Source organism: Mchenga conophoros, linkage group LG1 (assembly GCF_057382185.1).
Source record: "Mchenga conophoros isolate Kocher_MC1m ecotype Shallow Benthic linkage group LG1, M_conophoros_male_GT1.1, whole genome shotgun sequence".
NCBI classification, from domain to species: Eukaryota; Metazoa; Chordata; class Actinopteri; order Cichliformes; family Cichlidae; genus Mchenga; species Mchenga conophoros.
The window spans coordinates 4274807-4299270 of NC_140526.1; the positions used below are offsets into that span (position 1 = coordinate 4274807).

The 24464-nt window shown below is 41.9% G+C and overlaps 1 protein-coding gene across 2 annotated transcripts in view; it reads right to left on the minus strand.

Moving 5' to 3' along the window:
* Positions 1–24464, minus strand: part of LOC146582763 (neural-cadherin-like) — a 342729-nt gene that overhangs the window by 94730 nt on the left and 223535 nt on the right. For both annotated transcript variants that reach the window (XM_085287908.1, XM_085287866.1), the window contains one exon: positions 13708–13922. In XM_085287908.1, coding sequence (XP_085144034.1) covers positions 13708–13922 — 215 coding nt within the window. The remainder of the gene's footprint in view (positions 1–13707; positions 13923–24464) is intronic.

Here is a 24464-nt window from a genome sequence, read left to right on the forward strand (position 1 = left end):
AACTGCAAGGATAGATGATTACAACAAATAGATCACTAATACATAAAAGTAATACATAGATGAATAATGATGATGAGTTATGATGCGTAATCATGGGAACAAGTGGGTTTACAAACCTGATTAGCTTTAGAAAAGCTGAAATAATACCTCAACTGAAGCCAGTTGTACTAAATGCACTAAATGTGCACAGTTACAAGAATGATTTTGTTCTATTGTTTTCTATTAATTTATATAATTTTAAGTTAAGCAGGACAGAGTTCTTTTAAAGAAAGATTTACTTATATTCTCAAAAGTTAAGCATGACAGGCTTCTGTTTAAGAAAGAGACCTGTTTTACTGTGTTAATGTTGTCATTTTGAGCTAAAAATAAACGGCTAAATGATCATTTGTTTCCCATATGGTCATATCACAAAGAATATGCATCTGCTTAAATCAAATTCAAGTCAAATGGTTAAAAAATAATTTCACACACAAAAAAAAGAGCTACCACACTGGGAAGGGTGAAGACAACTGGGTTGCCCGGCCCTGGCCACGAGGTGTCCCTTATTTATTTTTCAGGGAGTTGGCAACTCTACTGACGTGACATTCCCCAGGAGAATAAAACAAACTTCAGAGGTGTCAAGAAAGTAACGCAGGGAAGACGCAATACAAGGAAAGAAGGAATAAGAAGCATGGATGGGAGAGAAGCGGGAGGGGAAAGGAGGAGGAAAAATGCAAGGAGAGGACATGAGGAAAATGTAATGGTGGGAGGGGGGAAGTGACAGCAGAGACAAAGCTGGGAGAAAGTAGCAGATGAGAGAAGGTGACAACAGATGGGCAGAAAATGCAAACAAAACAACAGCGAGAAGAAAGTAATGAGCAGAGAAAACAGACAAAAAATGCTTTAATCTTTTAAAATCATCACAGAAGTCAAGATTTTTATTTGATTGAATTATTCTCTGTTGTTTTTGTTAATGAGCAACTAACATCAATTAAAGCGTGTGTGAATACCTTTTGTTTATTTCGACCACAGAACGTCAGGATTATTCACCACTGATGTTTCCCAAAATCTGCTACAAACCTGGGCCACTGTCCTCACTTCCTGGATCGCTTTCACAATAAAAGCACCTTCACCTTGCATTCTTTTTGCTGCTAAAAAGGACATACTAGGACATGATCCCATATACTCAAAATGTCAGAAGTGAGTAATAGTTTTGTTTTCTCACAGACTTTCAAACAATTACATTTCTTTTTTGCAACCAGAGGAGTCACCCCATGGATGCCAATAAAGAGAATCGAAATTTTAGTGCACTTTTCCACTGACTTCAATTTTGAGACCTGGAGGCTACAACTGTCTTTTATATACAGTCTGCCGTTCCTCTTGCCGACTGGATGTGAGAAAAGCTGGAGCCTGAACAGGAAAAGCAATTAGGAAATCTAGTGCAGCACCTGCTGTCACAGGCGTACAAGCTTCAGCACAGGTGGATGCTTCACTCCATGGTTAACCTCTGCGATCTTTGATCTCTGACAACATTCTCGAATCTTGGCTTTTTGAACTGAAGCTCATTTAACCTTGTGGACACCACACTTTGGGTTATTTAGACCAAATACTCAATTTTGCTCTACAAGGGCCTGATATCCACTTACGAGGACGTTATACTGTTATTGTTCTATCAAAATTTTAAACAAATATCCTCATATGTGGCTCTCATTTTTCTTAGAAACAAAAATTAGGTAAAAAAAAAAATCTGGCAATTCTTTGTTTTTTACGAAGCCCCGCAGGGGACATGGGAGAAAAAAAAATTAAGACGGACTTTTGCGAGATCTCGCAAAACTATCTCGGGATCTCGCAAAAGTTTTGCGAGATCTCGCAAAACAAACTCGGGATCTCGCAAAACTTTTGCGAGATCTCGCCTCTGTAGGTCGGCTGTAGTAGGTCTCGACCTACTACAACCGGGAGGAATACCGCTTTCCCGGCACATCGTGCCTCGACCTCCCGGTCGGCTTCGAGCCGGCGTCCGAAGAATGCAGCTAAAAGTTTTGCGAGATCTCGCAAAAGTTTTGCGAGATCCCGAGTTAGTTTTGCGAGATCTCGCAAAAGTTTTGCGAGATCCCGAGTTAGTTTTGCGAGATCTCGCAAAAGTCCGTCTTAATTTTTTTTTCTCCCATGTCCCCTGCGGGGCTCCGTAGTTTTTACATGCATCAGGTCCCAATATGCCCAAATATCAAAGAGAAATTAAAAATGCATGCCGTGAATGAGTTTGGGTCTTAGGAGGTTAAAGCATTTTTATTGGTTTATTTATAAACTACATTGTAGGAACTGGTCATATTGTTGCGAGCTGACGGAAGAGTATGATATCATCTATGAGGTCACAAATGTCCCGGCTGCTACACTGAAAAAATTAGACCACGGGTCACTTGAATGATGTGAGACACCACACTGTGTGATTACTTTCGTCTCCAGGAATATACCTACCAAGGTGAAGAAGACACTCCATCCCTCAGCTGTCTTCTGCTTATTAAGTAAAGAGTCACTGGATATGCAGTTATTACTATTTTATCTGTCACTGATAAAATAACATAGTAATAAAAATCTTTATTGTTCCCAACATAACTGTAGCATAAGAACTACTGTTGAACTTCTCCTTTGGTGCTCTGGCAAACAGAAGCCCACTGAGTGAAAGAGTAACACAGAGACAAACAAACAGAGCCGGTTAGGAAAAGAAGAAAAGGATTGAGAGGTTAGCAGGAAGTGCAGCGGGCTGGCAGGCCAGATGTGAACATCTTCACAGGGACCAGCGCTCTTTTTAAATGCTCTGGGTGTACCAGGGGTTAAGACAAGACTTTGCTCTTAAAGGGCTCATCCACATAACCGTGCTTCGTTTCTGCTACTCATACGTAATTCATTACCTCCTACTCTGAGAGCGACAAGAGGCAAAGAGAGTGAGAGAAAGAAAGACTAAGAGGGCGAGAAAGTGTATGCTTTGTGTGCAAGTCGGGTTTGAACTCCCACAGAGGTGGAGGGGGGGGCTCTTAAATATGGAAAATGTCCTCCTCGTCTGACGGCCCGAGGATACACAGGAGTCACAGCGAGAGCATATGGACTGCATAAACAGCATTACAAATCACACCGCTACACACATAACCCCCCTCCTAAAAGGCGCGCACACACACAAACACACAAACGCAGTCGCATGTACACAAGTTCCCACAGAAGTCAGTCTGTGTACAAATCAGCAGGCGAAACAGCGAGAATATAGCACAGAACGTCTTGTATAAACGATCTGTCAGCTAGCTAGCTAGCCCCACAGCCGACGCATATTGGATCTCCACATCCAGCAGCAGTTCCCATTTGAAAGCCACAGTAGAGCTAGGCTGGGGGGTGCTGCTACATAGCTGTGGAAATTGAAGGTAATGCCAAAGCGAATCTGTGTATTTATGTGTGCTGCTGTTCGCTCAATCCATTTTCTTTTGTATTTATGGCTTTAATTCATCACGCAGACCTCCTTTGGGATAGCAGCACAATATCAACAAATACACATCTATATTAAGTCGAGACAATATGCTCCTCTTGGTTCAAGAGAAAAGTTGAAATAAACACAAACTCTCGGCAAGCCTTATCTGACTCCCTGCCGGCCAACTTTGCTCATTCCGCAAGGGCATTGTAATTGCACACATTTAATTTGTGTTGTTAATTTGTCTATCGATTGGACAAGCGCAGCCCCCTGGCTGGAACACTTTGTGTGTCTGTGAGTGGGAGAGCAGTCTTGTGTGTTTGTCTGAGCACCTCAGAGCAGGTCTGACGCTTGCAGTCATGTTTGTCATTTACTGTTGATCTCACTGGGCACAAATCATTACCGCAACAAACAATCTCCTAATAACAGCCGAGGTCAAACTGCGGCACTGCTGATCACGCCGGATCCTGATGCTAAGAGAGCCGCTATATGTGCAGCGCTAATAAAACTGTCAAGCTGCCAGACTCGAAGGCACATTACATTAAATTTTATGGACTTTCAAGCAACATATAGAAACGCAACGTGGGTCGTTAAACGGATGGTTTGACATTTCGGAAAATACTCTTTTTGTGTTTTGAGCCAGATGATTGATACCACTCGTGTCACCTGTAATGTCGAGACTGTAATTGTAGTTTTCTTGGGGTTTTGCGTGGGACAATATCTTGGCAGGTGCAGTGATTTCCTGGTTCCTCTCACTTGCCTGTCAATCTAGCGGCGACTCCAAAACTCACTCGGTGAACCCATCGAGAAATAGTTCAGTCTCTCTCTGGAGAGTAGCTTCCAGTCCTTATGCAAGAAAGCAAATAAGCACATTTCAAAATATGATTTCCTGGAAAGGCTGTTTCTTTATTTGTTGAGCTGTTGCTGCCATGCATCACTGTGATTGGCACAACTCTTTCAGCACTACGAGCTTTGAGCTGCTGCACATACGGGAACCAAAATAGCAGGTGTGCTTAGAGATGCTCACACAGTCGTGCCGAGAACCTACTGCTTTGCACTTGTTGTGCTTGATTAAAATAGGGCACATAATCTGCCTTTGACGCAACCATTGTAGCCGTGTGTAACAGAGGTGTATTGAGGTAAATAAGTATATTAGAGATTGGATAACCGTGGGGTCACGCTGTGAAGCGGTGACAAGCGGTACAGACAATGTCAAAGTAAATGTCAGTCAGACAGGTGGAGGGGCAGCGAGGACAGTGCCACACTTGTCAAATCTGTAATGTCAAATGGAAATAATAGGAAGCCAGCCTATAAATACACACACAGAAAACGATTCATATCAATTTTTGCTCACCCAAATCTTTTTTTTTCTTTCACAGCTGGGACATAGATTTGTGTTTTGTTTTTTCAGCTTCCCAGTCAGGCTTTCATGGAGAAAGCGGCATGTTATCGCATCACAGTGAGAAGGTCCTGGGTTTGAATCCAGCCTGAGGCATTTATTGTAGAGTTCGCATTACAACCCTGCATATGTGTGGGCTCTCTCCGGGTACCCGAGCTTCCTCCACAGTCCAAAAAACATACATGGGGTTCAGTTAGCTGGAGACAGGTGTGAATGTGAGGGTTGCCTGTCTCTATGTGACAAGGTGCACCTGCCTCTCGCTGGCATCTGGGATAGGCTCCAGCACCCCATGAACCAGAAGTATATGGATAGATAAATACAAAGTGACAACCATTTATGTGTTTGATATACTGATGCAAGTCTTCTGTGTCTGCCCTGTGCTGTTATTTGCTAATGGTATAGTTTTAATGCTTAGAAATTAAATTCAGCTCAGCAGTTCAACTCAACAGTGTGCAAATAAAGTTTACCGTAGGGACCGGCTTTATGTTTGCATCTCGTTATGTTGTTTTTACAGCACGCTCTAACATGCACTGCAATCTAAATAACTGATTAACTAGCATCCCCGAAGCAGGTCCTAAAATAACCAGAAATTGTTTTCACGCAAAAGCAGCGCCGCACAGCTGGTGTTTGTTCGTGGCACGAGAAGCACCTCTTGACTAATTATTTGAAAAGGTTATTCCTGAATACGGTATCTGTAAAGCATTGTTAAGCAAAACTAAATATTGTTCTGTGACTGCTGCTCTTTTGTGCTGGAAATCTGGATGAGCTCCACGCATGAAAACGTGCAACCGGAGCTTAGCGTAGAACAAACTGACCCTGAGCTGCTATTCAACATGGTCGTCCTAAGCTTAAAATGCCTTTATGTACATTTAAAGCTCACATGCGAGCAAAGGTAAATGGATTTAATGGAACATCCAATGTTCTGGTCTTAGCTAGAACAGAAGAGGTCAGCTTAGGTATGGGTATTATTCAGCCCTGCACACGTACACACACTAACTCCACCAACTCTGTGTTATAACCATGTAATCTCTTCTCCCTGAGTGGCCAAAGATTGGATGTAGTACACGGCGATGTTCCCAGTGTGCATTTATGTGTGTGAGTGCCTTACACCTTCTCTGGCCTACACAGCAGGGCTGGCTTGCTACAGCTGCCCTCCGGCGGGATAAAGGGCGGATGAGTGGGTGGCTTTGGAACAGCAAACCAGCATCTCAATAAAAAGCTGAAGTGGAAGCTTGCGTGTGTGTCTCTGTGAAGCACTGGCAAATTTGATCAACCGCGATGGACAGCAGCCCTAACAAGGCTTAATAACAAGCCTGTTTCACACATACAAAAGCAATACATTCAAAATGAAAATCCTGGCTTTATATTAGCGCAATACAAAGTCATGAGTAGAAAAACGAGGCTATGCAGCACTCTCCTTTGAATCCACCTGACATTTCATATTGTCCTCGCTTTGATCCTTCAAATGCACATTTCCCCTCTTTCTTCCAATTCTTTTCTTATTATTGTAATTCTCTTTTCAAACTACATTTTCAGTCCTGCATTAGTTGGCGTGAATCCCTCCAACCTTACGATGTAATTTTCTGAGCAGCTCTTGAACTCATAATGGATTCATGTCAGAATGAGACCTTCAGCATTCAGTCCACAGCGCATCCGATTTGGGAGTGAATCATCCCATTTTGTCTGATTCCTCTCGTAATTAAGCATCAATCCAGTTTAGCGCTTTGAGCATCCGCGGGAGAAGCGGATGCTCGAAGCTGTTCTTTCAATTATATTTGAACAAAACAATTTTGTTTTGTTTTGAGAAATCAGGTTCATAGTGCAGTCAGCGAGTTTGTGTCACCTTAAAATGGTGCTTTTTTTGTCCCTTTCTTCTCATCAGCTTTGCGCTTTATGTTAATGTGCTCATGGCTGCTCATTGTTTATTATATTTCAATGCAAGCTTTATTATGCACTTCCTTTACTTTTGGACGTTAGATTTCCTATTTTGAGTGCAGTTAATTTACACAAGGACAGTGAAGTCATCGAAATAATAATTTCATGGTATATAGACATGTATTTTTGGACATTATTCTCACTTCCTTCATTTCTGTCTGATATGTAGGTGATGCTGAAGAAAAAACATCTGTACACAGTTTGTGTATGAAAGGCTGGCTATTACTATATATGGTGATCCTTTTTATTAAAAATCCTGCAATGCCAATTCAATGATCATTACATCAGATTTTATTGAGGTTTTTCCCCCGACTGCAGCTGGTAAATGTGTTCATTGTGTTTTCGGTGTGGGTGGATTATTAAGTATTACCGATAATAGTTCAGGAAGTGGTCGTTTTATGAATGTTTATTTTGCAAAAGCTAAAAGGATAAATTGTGTTTATCTGGAAAATCATCCACTACTATCTGAAAATGGCTGTAAACTCCCAAACTTGTCTGAAAGACAAAATGTTAAATGTTAATTGAAGGCCCCTTTTTAGAATAAATGTGCTGATATAAACATCAAGGACTGTTTCAAACAGGTTTTCAAAGTGATAAGGGGGTTCCACTGGTGAGCCACAGAGCCAGTGCTGCAAGAACATGGAGCTGAATGGGATTTTTACATGGAAAACACAGAACAGCTTGTTGTTGCTCTTCATTTGAGGATTTCATTAAAATTAAACCTGGATGTTATTGTATTGTAAGTGATTGATAAAAAAATTGGGGTCAGAGTGGGAGAAAACAAAAGGTTGGAAAGGATGCGTATAGAAATAGAAATACAGTGGCTTATATTAGCCATCACTGGGCATCACATTTGGAATGTAAACAGCCCACTGAATGCCAATCATCAGTTGCTATCAATCAATGTATAGTGTCAGTAATCGCTCTCCTTACCTTAACAGGAGGTTTCTAGCAGTTGTGTAAAAGAGTGAATGTCAGATCTGCAGTAAAGTGTCAGACATTGTGGAAGACAAAGTTTGGTAGAAAACTGTCAAAGGTTTTGAGAACCTTTGCTTTAAACTAGAAAAACATCACCCATTACTTGGTTCAGCTGCGTAGAGCAACCACAACTGAAATATGCAAGCTACGAGTAGACGAACAAGGCCACCTCCTTCAGAAATACAGCCCAGACTTGAAAAGCTTTAATGACTTTCACTCGGTTTGGGAAATTTGATGAATGACAGTACAAATCTGTTTGGATATGTGCATCAACAGCGGTTTAACTTAGTGGTGGTTGAAGGATCCTGTATCGTGGTTGCAAACCTGTTTTGTAGCCCTCAAAATATTATCTTGACTTCTACAATGTTACATTTCCCTTACATGGTGCATGAATCTAAATGGAAAGTTTGCAGATGGAGAAGTCTGTTCTCAGAGCAAATAATGAAGCTGCCAAGGAGAATTTGCTGCAAGCTCTCTACATAATATGAAGCGACAGGTACAGGTACATACTACGTGAACTGTGGTTGGGTGGTATGTTAAAAATTTGAAAATGACCAAGGCCAGTCCAACAACTAGCTTTGACAAAATATTCCTCGGTTCCACTACCTCCTGGCTGTCTAGCTCTCGAATACCTCAGGGTGTTTTTTCACACCCGCAGAGTTTAGTGCGTTTAAATCGAACTCTGGTTTGTTTTTCCACTTGAAGTGGTTCATTTGTACAGGTGTGAACACAATAACTGCAGTCGGGTGCGGACAAAAACAACCACACCCTTTGGATGAACTCCAGCGCGGTGCGTTTATGGTGTGAATGTGATCCAACTCTGGTCCACAGAAAAACAACCTGGTGTACATTACAGGTGTGCGCTAAAATAAATGTCCCTTAGCCATATATGCTTTGTATTCTCAATGCGGTAAGGTCCTATAGATGTGCAAAGGTCTGTACAAGCTAGCGACTAACATAAATTCTCTGTGTTCTCCAATAGTGCAGAACACAGCACGTTCTTCCTGTATTTACTTTTGTTGCTTCTGCCCCAGACACATGGGGCCAGTGAGCAGACGCAACATTCTCACATGGTTTATGATGCAATATTCTCCACTTGGAAAATAAACCAAAGCGCGGCAAAAAGCTACGAGTTAAGCTACTCCTCAACTGAATCGGACCAGAGTAAATGTACTACATGTGTGAAAACACCCTCAGAAATCTGCCAGACACAAGACCTCTGCTACTCTACACTCGCCAGTTATACATGATTTAAATGTCCGTCAGCGTCTGAGTACAACTTTCACTAACTAACCCCCCACCCAAAAAAAACAACAGTATCAGCAACTTCTTTCAAACAAAAACCAAAAGAAATGATGCCCAAACTCATGAAGGTGAGACCCGCGTTCTATTGAACTTGGATTTATCCTTTTAATGGTAACACTGACATTATTATTAGTATCAATTCAAAATCCAGCGTGGAGATTACAGGCAAAATGATCACATATCTAGCTCGCATCAGAATCAGAATCAGAATCAGAATCGTGTTTATTGGCCAAGTATATGTGCAGACACATACAGGGAATTTGGTTCCGGCAGATGGAGGCTCTCAAGCACAGCAATGGAAATCACACACACACACGTGTCTATATATACATTACACATACATACACAAAGCTGTGTAAACCAACTATAAATAACCAATCTAAACTTATATACATAAAATACAGAAAAGAAGTGGAATGAATACTACAAAATGTACATAAGGTGCAGCTGCAGTCTGGCAGTGGGAGCAGTGTGACAGGTCAACTGTTTAGGAGGGAGATGGCGAGGGGAAAGAAACTGTTCCTATGTCGGGTGGTCCTGGTCTGCAGGCTTCTGTACCGTCTGCCAGAGGGCAGCAGATCAAAAAGTCTGTGCGCAGGGTGTGAGGGGTCTGTGATGATTTTCCCTGCCCGTTTCCTGGTTCTTGAGAGGTACAGATCCTGGATGGAGGGCAGGGGGGCGCCGATGATCCTTTCTGCTGCCCGTACAGTCCGCTGCAGTCTGCTCCTGTCCTGTTTAGTGGCTGCTCCATACCAGACTGTGATGGAGGAGCACAGGACAGACTCAATGACCGCAGTGTAGAACTGGACCAGCAGCTCCTGTGGAAGACTGTACTTCCCCAGTTGTCTCAGGAAGTAAATCCTCTGCTGGGTCTTTTTGAGGATGGAGTTGATGTTGGTCTCCCACTTCAGGTCCTGGGAGATGGTGGTACCCAGGAACTTGAAGAACCTTACAGTCGACACATGGCTGTCTGATATGATGAGGGGGAGCAGAGTTGAGGGATGTCTCCTGAAGTCCACTGTCATCTCTACAGTCTTAAGAGTGTTCAGCTCCAGATTGTGCTGACTGCACCAGACTCATCACCATCCTGAATGAGGCCAATGACAGTGGGGTCATCTGCAAACTTTAGGAGTTTGACAGCCGAGTTCTTGGAGGTGCAGTCGTTAGTGTAGAGGGAGAACAGTAGTGGTGAGAGGACACATCCTTGAGGGGCACCAATACTGAGGGACCGGGTTTCAGAGGTGATCTCCCCCAGCCTCACTTGTTGCTTTCTGTCTGTCAGGAAGCTGGTGATCCACTGACAGGTAGCTGGTGACACGCTGAGCTGGGAGAGTTTGGAGGAGAGAAGTTCAGGCACGATGGTGTTAAAAGCCGAACTAAAGTCCACAAACAGGACCCTGGCATAAGTTTCCGGGCTGTCGAGGTGTTGCAGGATGTAATGCAGCCTGATGTTAACTGAATCATCCACCGACCTGTTTGGCGAGGTAGGCAAACTGCAGAGGGTCCAGCTGGTGGCCTGTAATGTCCTTCAGATAGGCTAACACCAGTCGTTCGAAGGATTTCATAACCACAGACGTCAAGGCGACAGGTCTGTAGTCATTCAGTCCTGTGATGGTGGGTTTCTTGGGAATAGGCATGATGGTGGAGTGTTTGAAGCAGGAGGGAACTTCACACAGCTCCAGGGATCTGTTGAAGATGTGAGTAAAGATGGGAGCCAGCTGTTCAGCACAGGTTTTGAGGCAGGAGGGTGAGACACCGTCTGGTCAGGGGCTTTCCTGGGCTTCTGTTTCTGAAATAGGAGGGTGAAGGGGGGAGAGATGGGAGGTGTGTTGGGGGTCAATGTCTGAAGCAATGTCTCTGGGGAGGGGAGGGTGAGGCGTGGGAGTCTGTCCGTCTCAAACCTGCAGTAGAAAGTGTTTAACTCGTTGGCCAGGTCTTTGTTTGCTTCAACAGTGGGTGGGGGGCGTCTGTAGCTGGTGATTTACTGCAGGCCCCTCCACACTGACGCTGGGTCGTTGGCTGAGAGCCGGGAATTCCTTTCCAGGGTGGTAATCTGGTCAGCCAGCTCGCACAGTGCGTTATTCGGGTTGGCCTGAGGAGGGATGTAAACACCGACCAGCATGAAGGAAGAAAACTCCCGCGGTGAATAAAACGGTTTACAATTGATGAAAAAACTTTCCAAGTGTGGGCTGCAGTGTTTCTGTAACACTGTGACATCAGTACACCAACCTTCATTAATGTAGAAGCAGACTCCACCACCCTTTGTTTTCCCTGAGAGCTCAGTTTCGCGGTCCGCCCGGTGGAGTTGGAAGCCCGGCAGATTTAAGACAGCGTCTGGGACTCGCTCACTGAGCCAGGTTTCAGTGAAGCAGAGGGCAGCAGAGCGTGCAAAGTCCTTGTTAGCAGTAATTAGTCGACTTTGTTTGGAAGAGAGCGGAGATTCGCGAGGTGAATGGAGGGGAGTGCCGTGCCGAATCCTCGCCGACGTAGTTTCACCAGCGCGACTCCCCCGTCTACGTCTTCTCCAGGAGCCACAGAGAGCTGTGAGCTCCAACTCCAACTAAAATGAAAACTTTTCCAGGTTTGTGAAAAATGGATAAGAACTATAGTGAGACGACTGGCTGATGTTTAGCAGTTGATCTCTGGAGAAAGTGATGTGGTCTGAGTGACCAAAAGCGCAGAAAATAAACAGAAGCAAGAAAAGTGCGAGAGAGCGCAGTACCGAGGCTGCCATCCGCGGCGCCATCTTGATCATCAGTGCATATACAAATACTGTAAATAACCCCCCGTAAAGAACGCTCTTTACCATAACGCAGTTTGGTACATACTGTGATGCAGGAATATTAAGCTTCAGCACAGTCTAATCTTGCCCATGGATTTGTTACATGCAGTAGGTCAACCTTGACCCAAGTTAATTAGAGCTCTAAATATGTACAGCCTGACTCTAATTACACACTGTGCACCAAGTCCACTAACAACTCAACTAACCTAATCCTAAGTCTTTAGGACCCACAAACTGGCTGGCTTTCAAACACACACAGATCCTCTGACACCAACAAAGGCTAAAGAAATAATTCAGGATTTACACTGCAAACCTGCTCATCAAATACACACTCGACACACACACATATACACAGACACACAACTCATCCGGCTCTCCAGGCGGACTTCACCTCCCACACATATTACTTTGGCAGTGATGGAACAGCAGCATCTCTCCCAAGAGAGAGGAGCAATACGAGGCGAAAGGAGTAGCAAGAGAGACAAGGAGGTGTTAGTCTCTCAGATTAAAACACTAAATATACCAACATGTACAAGATATTTGTTCTTTGTTTCCATCTGTCTATAATCCCTGCCTACTGCCCTCTATTCAAGAAGATTTATTGTCTTCAAAGTTTAAGAATATTGCCACTGCAACAAAACAAAGGGACACAATTTTCCCTTAAGAGCTACAGATGAAACCTTGATAAAGCTCAATTTACACTTATTTTCAAAAGTTTCTTACCAATATTCACGCTATACATCACTGCAGTGAACAGCAGGATTGTGTATGCATGACTGTCACTGTCTAATCCTGAGTGCACTGCAAGTTAATACACAGGGAATTAAACCAGAAATTGGAGATGCTTGTTTACTTGCACTGAGCATTCCTGCCATACCTAATGATGAGTGCATATCCAACTTGCCTTGATGAACAGTAAAATTCAACCACACAAGTTGAAATATTCAACTCAACACAGCATCTAGACGAGAACATGCTGATGCTTGTCTCTAGTTTTTTCCCGCACCACTCTGTTTACCCAAGAGGTATTTTGTTCTTAGGATAGTATATCAATGATTTACATAAGGAAAAATAAAAAAATAAATGCACTTAGGTGTTTCTATTTCTATTTCTTTTTAATTAGTTCACATTTCTCACGTACCGCTGGCAACCACAGACGTACCACCTGGGGAAAAAGCACCTCCATTTGGGTTTCACAGTCATAGTCTGGATTCTGTTTTGTTTGTTTAGAGTAAAGCTACACAAAAACGATACCTCCTCTTCTTAATCCTCCCACACTAAATCCCTCCATTATTTACCACATCTAAAAATGTCTATTACCTTAACTTTTAAGCCCCCCTTAAGCAAAACAGTTTTTATTACTGCAAAGCTGAAAGTGCCATCATTATTTCAAGAATTGCTGAAATGCAACCTTGGGAGTCTGAAATAATGCTAAAAGGTGAGAAGTATATATGATTTATGCACTTTTAATACCACAGTTCATAAGATGGGGAGAATGCGGAAGAATAAAACAGTCGCTCTTTGTTCTGAAGCTCAATCTGCAGGATTTATCTGCTGCTCCAGAAATGATAAAGTAATGATAAAAGGCAAAAGTAATGTCTTCCTCATCTCAGAATGTGGCAGGACATATTATTTTTTCTGTATTGTTTGTGATATTCATGTTAAATATGGTCAAATAATGAGGCCAGCACTTGTACGAATAATCCCTCCAGGTTTCAGCTGCTCTTAGTGAGTTCCCAACAGTTTTTTCTACTCTTAGCTATGTATGATGTCAGCGAATGAGATCACTAATATAGTCATCTCAGGCATCAATATTTTTCCTTTACTGGACCCCAGTAATGAAAACACAGAACATGAAATAAACACATTTCCTACCTATAGCCATGAAGTCCTCGTGGTCCCAGGCTTGCAGCTGCGCTAAGGGGCCGCTGTACAACACCAGGCCATCAGCCACGTCCGTGATGAACTCCAGCGACACATGGCTCTCGAAACAGGGCATCATGGGAGGAAACCAGGCATAGCCGTTGCCATGGAAACTGTGCTTGTTCTGCTGGCATTCAGGCCCCTCGAACTGAGCTGGGCACTGGCACCTTGGGACAAAGAGGAAATCAAGAGGCGAAATGACACGAGTTAGTGAATGCAATAAAGAGATGGCTCCGATTTTTTCACCGCTTTGTGAAAATTCAGTTAAAACACTACCCTGATCTTTCTCAACCCCTTTTTGAACCTTTTGCCATATTTAGCTCTTTCAAGTATTTCTGCACCACGTCTGCTCTCCGTGTCTCCAAGTCTAGTTGTTTTCCCCTCTCAGACTAAGCTCCCCTTCGGCTATCTCGCTCTCTCATTTCGTATGTTTCACTGATGCAGATGTTCTCATTAGTGGCAAAACCACAGGGAGAATCACAACATCACTACCAAACTCCTCTCTCTGTGTTTCCACATATTCAAGTACTCATTTGTACCACTGCTTCCTGTCAAAATGTCACCTCTCACCTTCTCTCTCTGGGAGCACTTTAGCCTGTAAATTACAAATGCCACTTATATGCATCTTCTTTGTCTACATGAACAATCCTATAAATACATAAAATGAGTACGAAATAATCAGGAATTTTTCCTCTGACATAAAAACATGTCCAACTCTGTTGAGTGGTGATTACTCTCTGTAATCACCAGTGAAATGTAAAAAAAAACATACACCCAAACAACAATGGGACTATATTATCGCAGCCATCTGTTTCCCTCGCCTTTTCAGAGTGTGTATTTTACCATCTAAACTCGACACATTCCTGAATCAATTTCTCTTATTTATCTGATTTTTTTTTAAAAAGCTTTCATCTTTTCATGTTTAGTAGCTGGAAATAAATCTCACGGGAAAGTCATGGATTTTTCAGCAAAATAAAAATTCCCTTCTTTCAATCCACATGTTACCAGCAATTAAGAAATATAAAAATTGTACACCCAGCTTGCCTTCCAAATTTGCGCACACAGACGCGCGCACACACACAAACAGAACAACAATGCCTTTCTCCAGGGGAATTCTCTTCCTCCTAATAAGTGAGTTTTTCATTGGTTTATGTTATTCACACTTCAGCTGCCTCTCAAGATATTCTGAGTCTGAGCCTGGTGGATCCTACAAGCCCACACAGGATGTGTATTTCCACCATTATGTGTTTGCATTCACACATCTCCTTAGTGTTCCGCAGACAGCTCATTTCTCATCCAAATGTTCCTTCGTTCTCTTGCTCATTTTTCTGCCTCTGCTCTTCTCCAGAATTGAAAGAGGACACGTGAATGCATGTGCACGCAAACAAACAAATGCAGACTCAGAAATCAAGCAGCCCACATACAATAAATGACACCTGTACAAATACAGGAGGCATGTGTCACTTCACTGCCTTCAGATGCAGGAACACAAGCAGGCAAACAAACACTTTAGACGAATGCTAATGTAATATACGACAAGATGTTACACTCTGCCGCAAGACGGGTAGTGCTGACTTGAACATTGGCCAACCTTAAAGTACAAGAAATCTCCATGAATCACCAAGAGCCAGATGCACAAATGCTATTCATACACCTTTTCCTGCACACGTGTATGTTTGTGTGAAATGCAAATGCAAAAAGGTGCACGCACATTTGAGCCTTTGTGGGTAAATAGTGTCAGTTGTATGCAGAGTTTTATTCATCCGGGCCCTGGTTTTCTTCACAGTTTGAGAAAAGGATGCTTGAATTCACTATAAGCGGCGCAGAATCAGAACCATCATAGCTATGAAACATAAAATGCCTTTTTAAGGTGATGTAATAGCTTTTTCAACTCGAAGGGCACTCTGACAGAACATGTCTTCACTGAAGCTAGTGCCCAATTTTGTAATGTTAAGGGAGACCGATTATGCTCTTTCCACTGTATTTATTACTATAATAGCTTTGAATGATTCATCTCGAGAAAGATTTTGAAAACAGACTGAAAACCTACTGAAAACACAATTTGCCATTCTTAATTGGAAATGCCAGCTGTTCAAACACATCTGTGTAAAGCTTGATTTCAAATCAGGTGACAAGCTCTGATCCACCTAAAGGTGACAGCACTAGCACACATCTACTCTTCACAAAAACACTTCAACTTCCACTTTAAAGCCACATGCTATAGAAAAGATGGGTATGACCATGGGTTCTATATGCATTTTGATCAAACCAAACCAAATTACAATGTCAATGCTGTGCTGTATTTTGAGCCGGAAGTCAGAAATTCTGAGTTCACAGTCAAAATCTTTCAGCTAAACTCCCCCACTTGGAAAGTCGGGGCAATCGCGTACCAGCAGCACGCATAAACTTACAACAGAAGTTGTAAGATGTACTACAAATGTAGCTTTTTTGTGACTTGTTAAATACACTGAACAAAAATCATGCTCTATCTGTGACTGTGCTGCAGCACTGTTTATAAGTGCAAATACATATGCATTTTATTATAGTCCAAGTATGAAGCCTGAATGTATCTCCCTTACAGTTCTAGCTATCGAACATTAAATGCCACATTAAAGCAATGCAATGGCTTTCTCCACTCTAAAAGTGCACATCTTCACCAAAGAATGCCCAATTTTGCCATTTTAATGGGGTCCGATTATGTGCTTTCTACCTACATATTTATCACTAGAGTAGCTTTGTATGATTTATCAAGAGAACATTCTGTACACTTACTGAAAAACACAGTTTGACATTCTTATTTGAAAATGCTACCTTCAAACACGTCTGTACGGGTTTGAGTCTGAACAAGAATTTTTCTGACTTTTACAACTGGAATGTGGTCAACTCTGGTTTGCCATCACTCACTGATAAATGATCCAACTTCCAGGGTATATGGAATTTGGAATCAGGTGATGACGGGGTGAAGTTCTACGTTATCAGGAAATGCTAGCGTGGACAATTCGAAGTGCTACAATTATACAATGCAGGTGGTTCATAAAACCACAAGCCCAGTGCAGAAGTCACGTCTTGTGACTCAGTTTAGTGGATACAAGGCCAATCAGAGACACCTGTCAATCAAGGCAGCGTAGACTTCAGAAGCCAAACATTTGTTTATTTTTAGTGCCGAGCAGAAAACATTTTCATTTCTGCTGTAACGTTGGCCACTTTTACACGGCAGTCTAAGGAGACTTCTCTACTTATAGAGCCAGCTTCAAAATGCCATCAGAGGAAATGCAGTTTTTGGCACATTTGTTTGGTTTTTCAGCCCCTGAGGTTACTGCTTATAACAGCAGGTCGCACTAACATCCTATGGTGTCATGTTCTGTGGAAGAACAGTTTACTCCACGGACCAATAAGGATTCTGCAACACTTCACTGGTAAGAAACACTTGTAAGAAAAGTAAATAAGAGAAGGAAGAAGCTACCTGTGATTTTATACCTTTTTATTTATTTGTTGCTTATTGGTTTTTTCCCCCTTAGGCTTTAAAAAGTCATTCATACTCAAAAGTTTTGTTGGCGTGTAAGACTGGAGGTACCAGGAAAACATTCACGCCTGCATTTTCATTTTGGTGATGTCACGCTAATTCTCTGAGCACAAGACAATCCGAGGCATAGTTTTAGACACAATTGCGAAGCTCTCCAATCCTCTTAAGGCAGCTTTGTTTTGCTCATTCGTTGTCTGCTGGGAATTGCGTTTGTTAACGCTGGGCCGGGAGCCGTAATCCCACTCCTCCACTCAACCCCCTCACTTCCCAGATCTCATTATTAATCCCAGTGCCTCGATTATCTGCATGTTCTTTCTTCAATCTTGGACTGTAATCTTTTTGTGTGTGTGTGTATGCGTTGGGGTCATATCTCAAAGCCCCAAGAGCAGAAAACTATCCTACAGCCATTCTATCTTTTATTAACTCTTATCTTATCTGCATGTGTTATTTCTTCCCCCTTCACTTTTCTTCTTTTCTGTCCTTGCTCCCATTTTCATTATCGTGCTCTTTTATCATTTCCTCTTTCCTCTCCTTGCTACCCTGCACTTCCTTTCCCATTTCCCCCTAATTCCCTTCACCTTTATCCAACTCTGTCTCATTTCCCCAGCCTTTCCCAAATCCCCCTTTTCCTTTCTATTCTCTTCTCCTTTCTATCTTCATTTCCTGACATCCACTGTCTTGCTGCTCCCACTTCTGAACCAGCAGAATCACACATCAGATGTTACAGAGCTCAGGTACTCTAACGTGATTGAAAATGCGACAATCATCTGCATCTCTGGGTTGCCAGCTTCAGCTGCTTTGCCTTGTTCTCTCTCTGTCATCTATTTGGCTGATACTTCACAAAGAAGCAATTCCTGCATTTCCGGTTTGGCTTGCATTTAGTTTTCATAAAACAGATGCAGAACGTGTTACTTTAGAGCCAGCATTTAATCATGCACTCAGTTTTAAGCCTTGATCACCAAGTTATGGAACAGTTCTTGCTCACTCCCCTCAGCCTTATGACAGATCCACTGTTACACCAAATAGAAAGTCTACATGTGCATCACAGTTACAAAAGGTCGTCTTTGCCAAGTCTAAAAGTCTCCAGAATACCAGGAAACGTGTTGTTTACACTTGATTGAAGTATGTTTATTCATAGAACATGAATTATGTATCCAGGTTTGGATGTAAAGCACGTTTACTCAACTGAAAGTTCTATAAGTCCATAATATGTCCAGAGTGGGAAAGCACAAGCCTAACGAAGCACAACTATAAAAAGGTATACACAGCTCATCAAGCAGTCAGTGCTGCTACGCTTCAACACAAATGTACACAGGAGGAAAATCGACGTGTGGAACATTACTGGAGGAACAAACAACATTAGATATTTTCTCATTTGGTGTATTGATGATGCTTGTGGAGAGTGCTTCCTGAATCCCATATGTATTCAGACAGTTCACAGCTTGTGGAATACAAAACTGTTCTTGAACCTTTCAGTGACCCCTCGTGACTGCTCGAATTGTCGTGTATAACTCTTAATTTTACTGCATGTCAGTATGTCAAAGGTTATCATCTGAAGACAATAAGAAATAATAAGAGATAGTTTGAGGAAACGTGTTTTTTCTGACAGTATATGTGTGAAGGGGAGCCCAAAAAAATAAAAAAATAAAAAATGCAAGAAGATGTGATATGAAACGTTAAATATGGTGGACTTTTTGTGACTGCAAATCAGGTGAGAATTAAAGATTTGTTGTTGTTGTTCAGCTTTCAAACATGACTGAAATCATGTTTATAGGCTCTCTAAAGAAGCTGTGAACTTCTTGGCATCTACAGCTGATGTGAATAACGCAATGCAAACCCAGATCTGTGGGCAATAATTTAAACCCTTTTATTGTGATTGCAATCTGAAAAGCTGAACCTTTTATGCTTCACCGTATTATTTGTCTTATACACCATGACAATGACAGACTCTCATATGGCTAAAGCTTCAAATAATCAGTTTTGAAATGTGTTTTAAATCGCCTCTGGCATACTACATGTCAGTGATATTCAGGCACTTATGCAGGCTGTGGTGTCACTGAAGCCCAGGCCAGTCTCTGCACCTAAGATGGTTGGTTCATGCATGCCTAATATCTTGACAACATGCTCCACACCTCCTTTTACTTCATCTGAAGATTAAGTTTGCAGAAGCTGTGACCTGTTTGTCTCTTTTGTCTCATTTCCATATCTCTTAGTAAGACACTGAAACAATGCTAGGAATGAAAATGTTAGGTTACTTGCATAACCCCGGTTCTCAGACCAGCACGAGTGAGATGTCTGACTAATCAAACTGACTAAATCTTGCTGGGCAAAGTGAGAAGAGGTGCTTATCTTGAATAATGTCTTCATAGTAACATAGTAACTACCTAAGAGTGGGGGTTCTGCCTGTTCTGGTCATCGCACTCACCAGCCAATCAGGACTGATGATGAGCTAAATGGAATAAACAGGCATATCCCATAGCATGACATCTCACTGGTACTACTCTGAGAACCGGGATTACTCAAGGAACCTACAGTATACCCTCCCAGACAGGTTCTCTTGAGTTTCAGAGATTTTGAAAGATTACAGTGAATGCTTAATGTTTGAATCTATGCAATTCTGCAACATTGATCATTTGTTTGTATTTTAAAGGATTGGAAACTCATTGGAATATTACAAAAGTGACGCATGAAAGAAAATATATCCAACTGCTACTGAACCAGGAACTTTCTTGCTGTGTGATAACAGTACAAATAAAAAAATCAGTGTTCAGTGATGCTTTGGTTTGGACCTGGCCAAAGATTGGATACCTGCAGCCAGGCATTAAAAAAGTAATATCAGAAAATGTTTTGATTCTTAATGAACCTGATTAAAACCTTAATTTGATTGTTTTTGACCCACAAGACAAAGCTATTTGTTTGAGCAGTAAAAATACAGGTTTCTTCATATGTGAGTGGTTGCAGCATTATTTGTGGATTAGATTAACACTAAGAGTGAGAGGAATAGCTAATAATTGTGTAAGCGTGTGTGCGTGTCTGTGTGCATGTGAGTAATCCAGGGATTACGCCTAACAGGGATCCAGCCAGGCATCCTGCTCGGGTCCAGCGGTGAGCCACATTACATGCTGGCTCGAGCCAGCCAGACTCAAATCCTGCCCTTTTCACTCGCTGCTTCTAATTAAATGAAGCTGAAGGGTAAAATTAACTTCCACAAATCACAGCAAGAAAGCTTAGAGGACACGTGTGTGATGAGGCTTTATGTTCGTCTGCCGTCACATATGTTCAGAGCACATAGATTTGTGTGTTTTCATATGGCTGTACCTGAATATTTGTGTTGTGTTTTTCTAAAGCAGAGAACATGTGTAACAGCAGCTGCTATGGTTTTGTTTTATGTGATGTCCAAAGGTCAAATGCATGCACATATGTATGTCATCAGTGTGCAAGACAGATATTCTACCCAGAATGCAACATCTGTAATCTATTTTGCTGATCATTATAATTTTATTCTATAGCACTGTCAGCTGTTAGAATTAAGCTCTCTATATAAGACTAAAACCAAAGTATTTATTTTGTAGTATTCATGGGCGTGATTCCACTTTGCTTCATCAAAACATGATCTTTAGCATACGACAGGAAAGTCTGTGGCCAAGTGTGCAACAGTCAGAATGGTAGTTTTCACCTCTGAGGCTACTGGAAAACTGTGGCTGCTCCCACTAAGTTGGGTAAGAGCTGCTGACCGAAGAGAAAAAGTTTTAGAGTCTCTGGGATGTTGTCGACTAGCGACAGGAAGAGTGTAGCAGTAATGCATGTGAGCTAATGTGAGCAGAGAGGTGAGGCAGACGGAAAAGGTTTGATTTTCCAGTCATTGCGATGAGAAGAGCTACTGCTCATTCCCATCAAACAGAGTCAGCTGAGGTGGTCTGGCCATCTGATCAGGTTGTGCATTTCTCCTGGAGAGTTTCCGAATGCACCCAACTTGGAGGAGATCCTGGTGTACACCTACTACTTGTTGCCATGATTATTAATCTCACCCCACCTGGAATCCACTCTGGATCATACACGAGGACCTGCTGGTCAAATAGACATCGGAAATATCCTGATTATTTCTTACTACTATAATTCAACTTCGAGTAAGCCAGAGAAGATGGATGGATGTGACTTTTGAAGAATAGCAACAATGAATTAAAAGTGTATACTATTTTTGCTGGAAATTCCTGCTCCTAATTATCACTCCAGCATAGTGAATAAAAAACACACTGAAGCGCAACATTCATTATCCTTTCTGATGTGCTGCACCTTTGCTTGTGGAATATGGTAACACAGCAAGCATGTGCCAGGAGGAGTCTGCTGCTGACATCATTTTAACCCTTGATAAACAATTAGATGTGACTTATTTTGTTAACATCTAACCATTACAGAGGTCAACAGCGCGAACTGACTGCTAATTTCATCACAAAACTCAAAGTCTGCACGGAGGCACAGTTGAGACAGTGATAAAATCTTAGGCACACACTGGTGTTGTATTTAATTGGTTGCACATAGCTCTTCACTTCCACCATTAAAGAGTCGAGTCTGAGGCTACGCACGGCATCAGGCTGAATTACTTGAAGTTTAAACAGGGTCATCATGTTTCTTCTACCACAGACGCACCAACGAGCTTATTTCGTCATCGGTGTTTGTAGTTGAAAGGATTTGCTGAAATGTTCTCGCCCTGCTTTTGGCCTTGTTTACAGAGTGATTTATGCTAATGAAGACCCTCTCCTTCAGTTCACTTGTTTGCTGGGGATTCGAAACAAGAACTGGCAGCATGTGACAGCTAACATGCAAGATCTTTCATCTAGCAGGAGGTTGTGAAAGGTTTGTTTCTATTTATAACGGCAAGCAATGCAGGAGCACACAGGAGCTGGTGCTCCGCAAAAATACTCTGAAAATCGTTTTTTCTTGTGGCTTGGGGGAAAGGCCACATAGCTAAACCTCTAAACATGTAGGGAAGTAGTATAAACGAAATATTATTAACCAAAATGTAGCAAAACATGGCGGTTTATGCTAAATTTGAGAAAGTGATTCTATATTTGAAAAACTCAAGCTCAAGTATATTCAGTGTGGGTTAGTTGTTTTTTATTGTCACATACTCGGGCTTTGGATTAAATGGTCATATTATAAAACCTTCTGATAAGAGAAAGGCAGTTTAATGAACTCTAAATTCTTAAGATGTCCACGCATTCACCCAGGGTTTCATTTGAGGTATATTTTAATATTCCTCATGGGGAAATTTGTCCTCTGATTCTGACCCATCTTAACAGTTATGGAACAGAAGGTGTGGAAGATTTATCTCACCCAGACAGATGGAATTTCAAGCAATCTCCCATCACCTTATCCCTTGTACATCTGCTTGACATTGTGGTGTCATCCCATGACAGTGGCTTCCCTGTCAACACGTCAAAACAGAAAACCATTGCTCCATTTTCACATCATTTCCTGTCTTACTCCAATTGCTACTCGTGCTCAAGTCTGGATGATTTCCATTTTGCTGTTGCTGTGAGTGCCCGTATGCAAAATTAGATGCTGTATAGCTGGGCGCTGACATTTGTATGAAAGGATGAATGCAGCAGTCATTCAAGTGTTGAACTGTTGCCGCAAGCAAGACAGACACATACAGACTAGAGCGTCATGTTGGAGCCTTTTGGTGCTAATAAGGTTATTTTGTGTAGTCGAAATTGTCAAACTGTCTCCTGCTGTCCCAAGTCCTTTTCACTCAAATTCTTTAAACCCAAGAATATAGCAGGATATTTAGAAAGTGTGTGGGAAGCGTATGAATATTTAGAGAAAATGAGCAGTTCAATACAGTGTGATTGCTTAAAGCAGGCTGAAAGCACGGATAAAGAGAGCAAAACTTTTAGAAAAACTGTAGTCTTGTACCTGATCACATGGCAGAGCCATCAAGGAAGGTTTTGACAGGCTAATATGCCTTAATCGTGCTCTGCAATGTAAAAGTGAAGTGTTGGTAGAGATTATTTTTCTGCCAAAGAATCACTGATAGCAAATTGGGTGGCACATCAGCAATAACAGTTCACTCAGACAACTCGTGTTTTAGATAACTAATTATTAGAGCAGGAGGATGCAGTTTGAGTTTGCTGTAAAAGCTCTGAGCTCATCACTCACTGCAAATATAGTCCATATAAATTGGGGGAATGATGAGTAAATATCCCCTCTGGAAGGTACAAGTGGGTGTTGGGGTAGTGGAGGGGTTGAAACAGCAGGCAGCGATGCAAGGTGGGAGGGGTGTGCTTGACATATGACGTGAAGAGTGAGGAATATTAGTGTGTTTGGCAGAGTTGCCAGCCTGAACGAGTTCACAGACTTTGCTTAATTAACAAGAAACCTTGACACATCATTGTTCGTTGCTCCACTTAAGCTCCGTGGTGTAGTACCCAGGTAACAGCATGATGCCCCACCAATTAGGGAGCAGTCAAAAACAACAGAGTTCTAACAATCTAGATCACTTTTCACATCCACCTTAGTCTATATAACATTTTTCTCTGCATATACCACATAATCGCTAAGCATGTTTAGGAAAAACACTAATATTATAGTTTTGACAGACAAGGTCCACCTGGGCCAAAGTGAGATCTGGTTGTGGTTGAGCTCCACAGTTGATAATCAAGATGTGACTGAAGACTTTCAGCTTAAATTCAAGGAATTCAACACAAATTTTGTGTCAACTGTTAAGGAAAACAGACATTTTTATACTCGGCCCCCACAATTGACTGAAAAGGAGATTTATGGCTAAGTGAGGTTGGTTCTCTTGTTAATCCATAACAAATTAAGATGACAAAAGACCTGAAGTTGATGTTAAATGTTGAACTTGCATTTGGCAACCGTTCACCAGAACTGTCAATATGAGGCCCAAAGAGAGGTCAATGCAAATGACCGAGGCTGTCATTAGGCTGAAAAAACCAATTAAACCTATCAAAGCGAGAGTAAGAGCTTTAGGAGCGTCAAAATAAAATCTATTACATTCTTAAAAAGAAGGAACGCACTGAGCAACTCAGCAACATCTTAAGTCTGGAAGACTACAGAACAAGAAAAGTGGACGATCGCTTTGCTCAGGAAAACTCTCTACAACATCTAGCCAAGTTAATTACACGCTCGAAGACGTAACTATATCATTGTCAAAGTCTAGAATTTA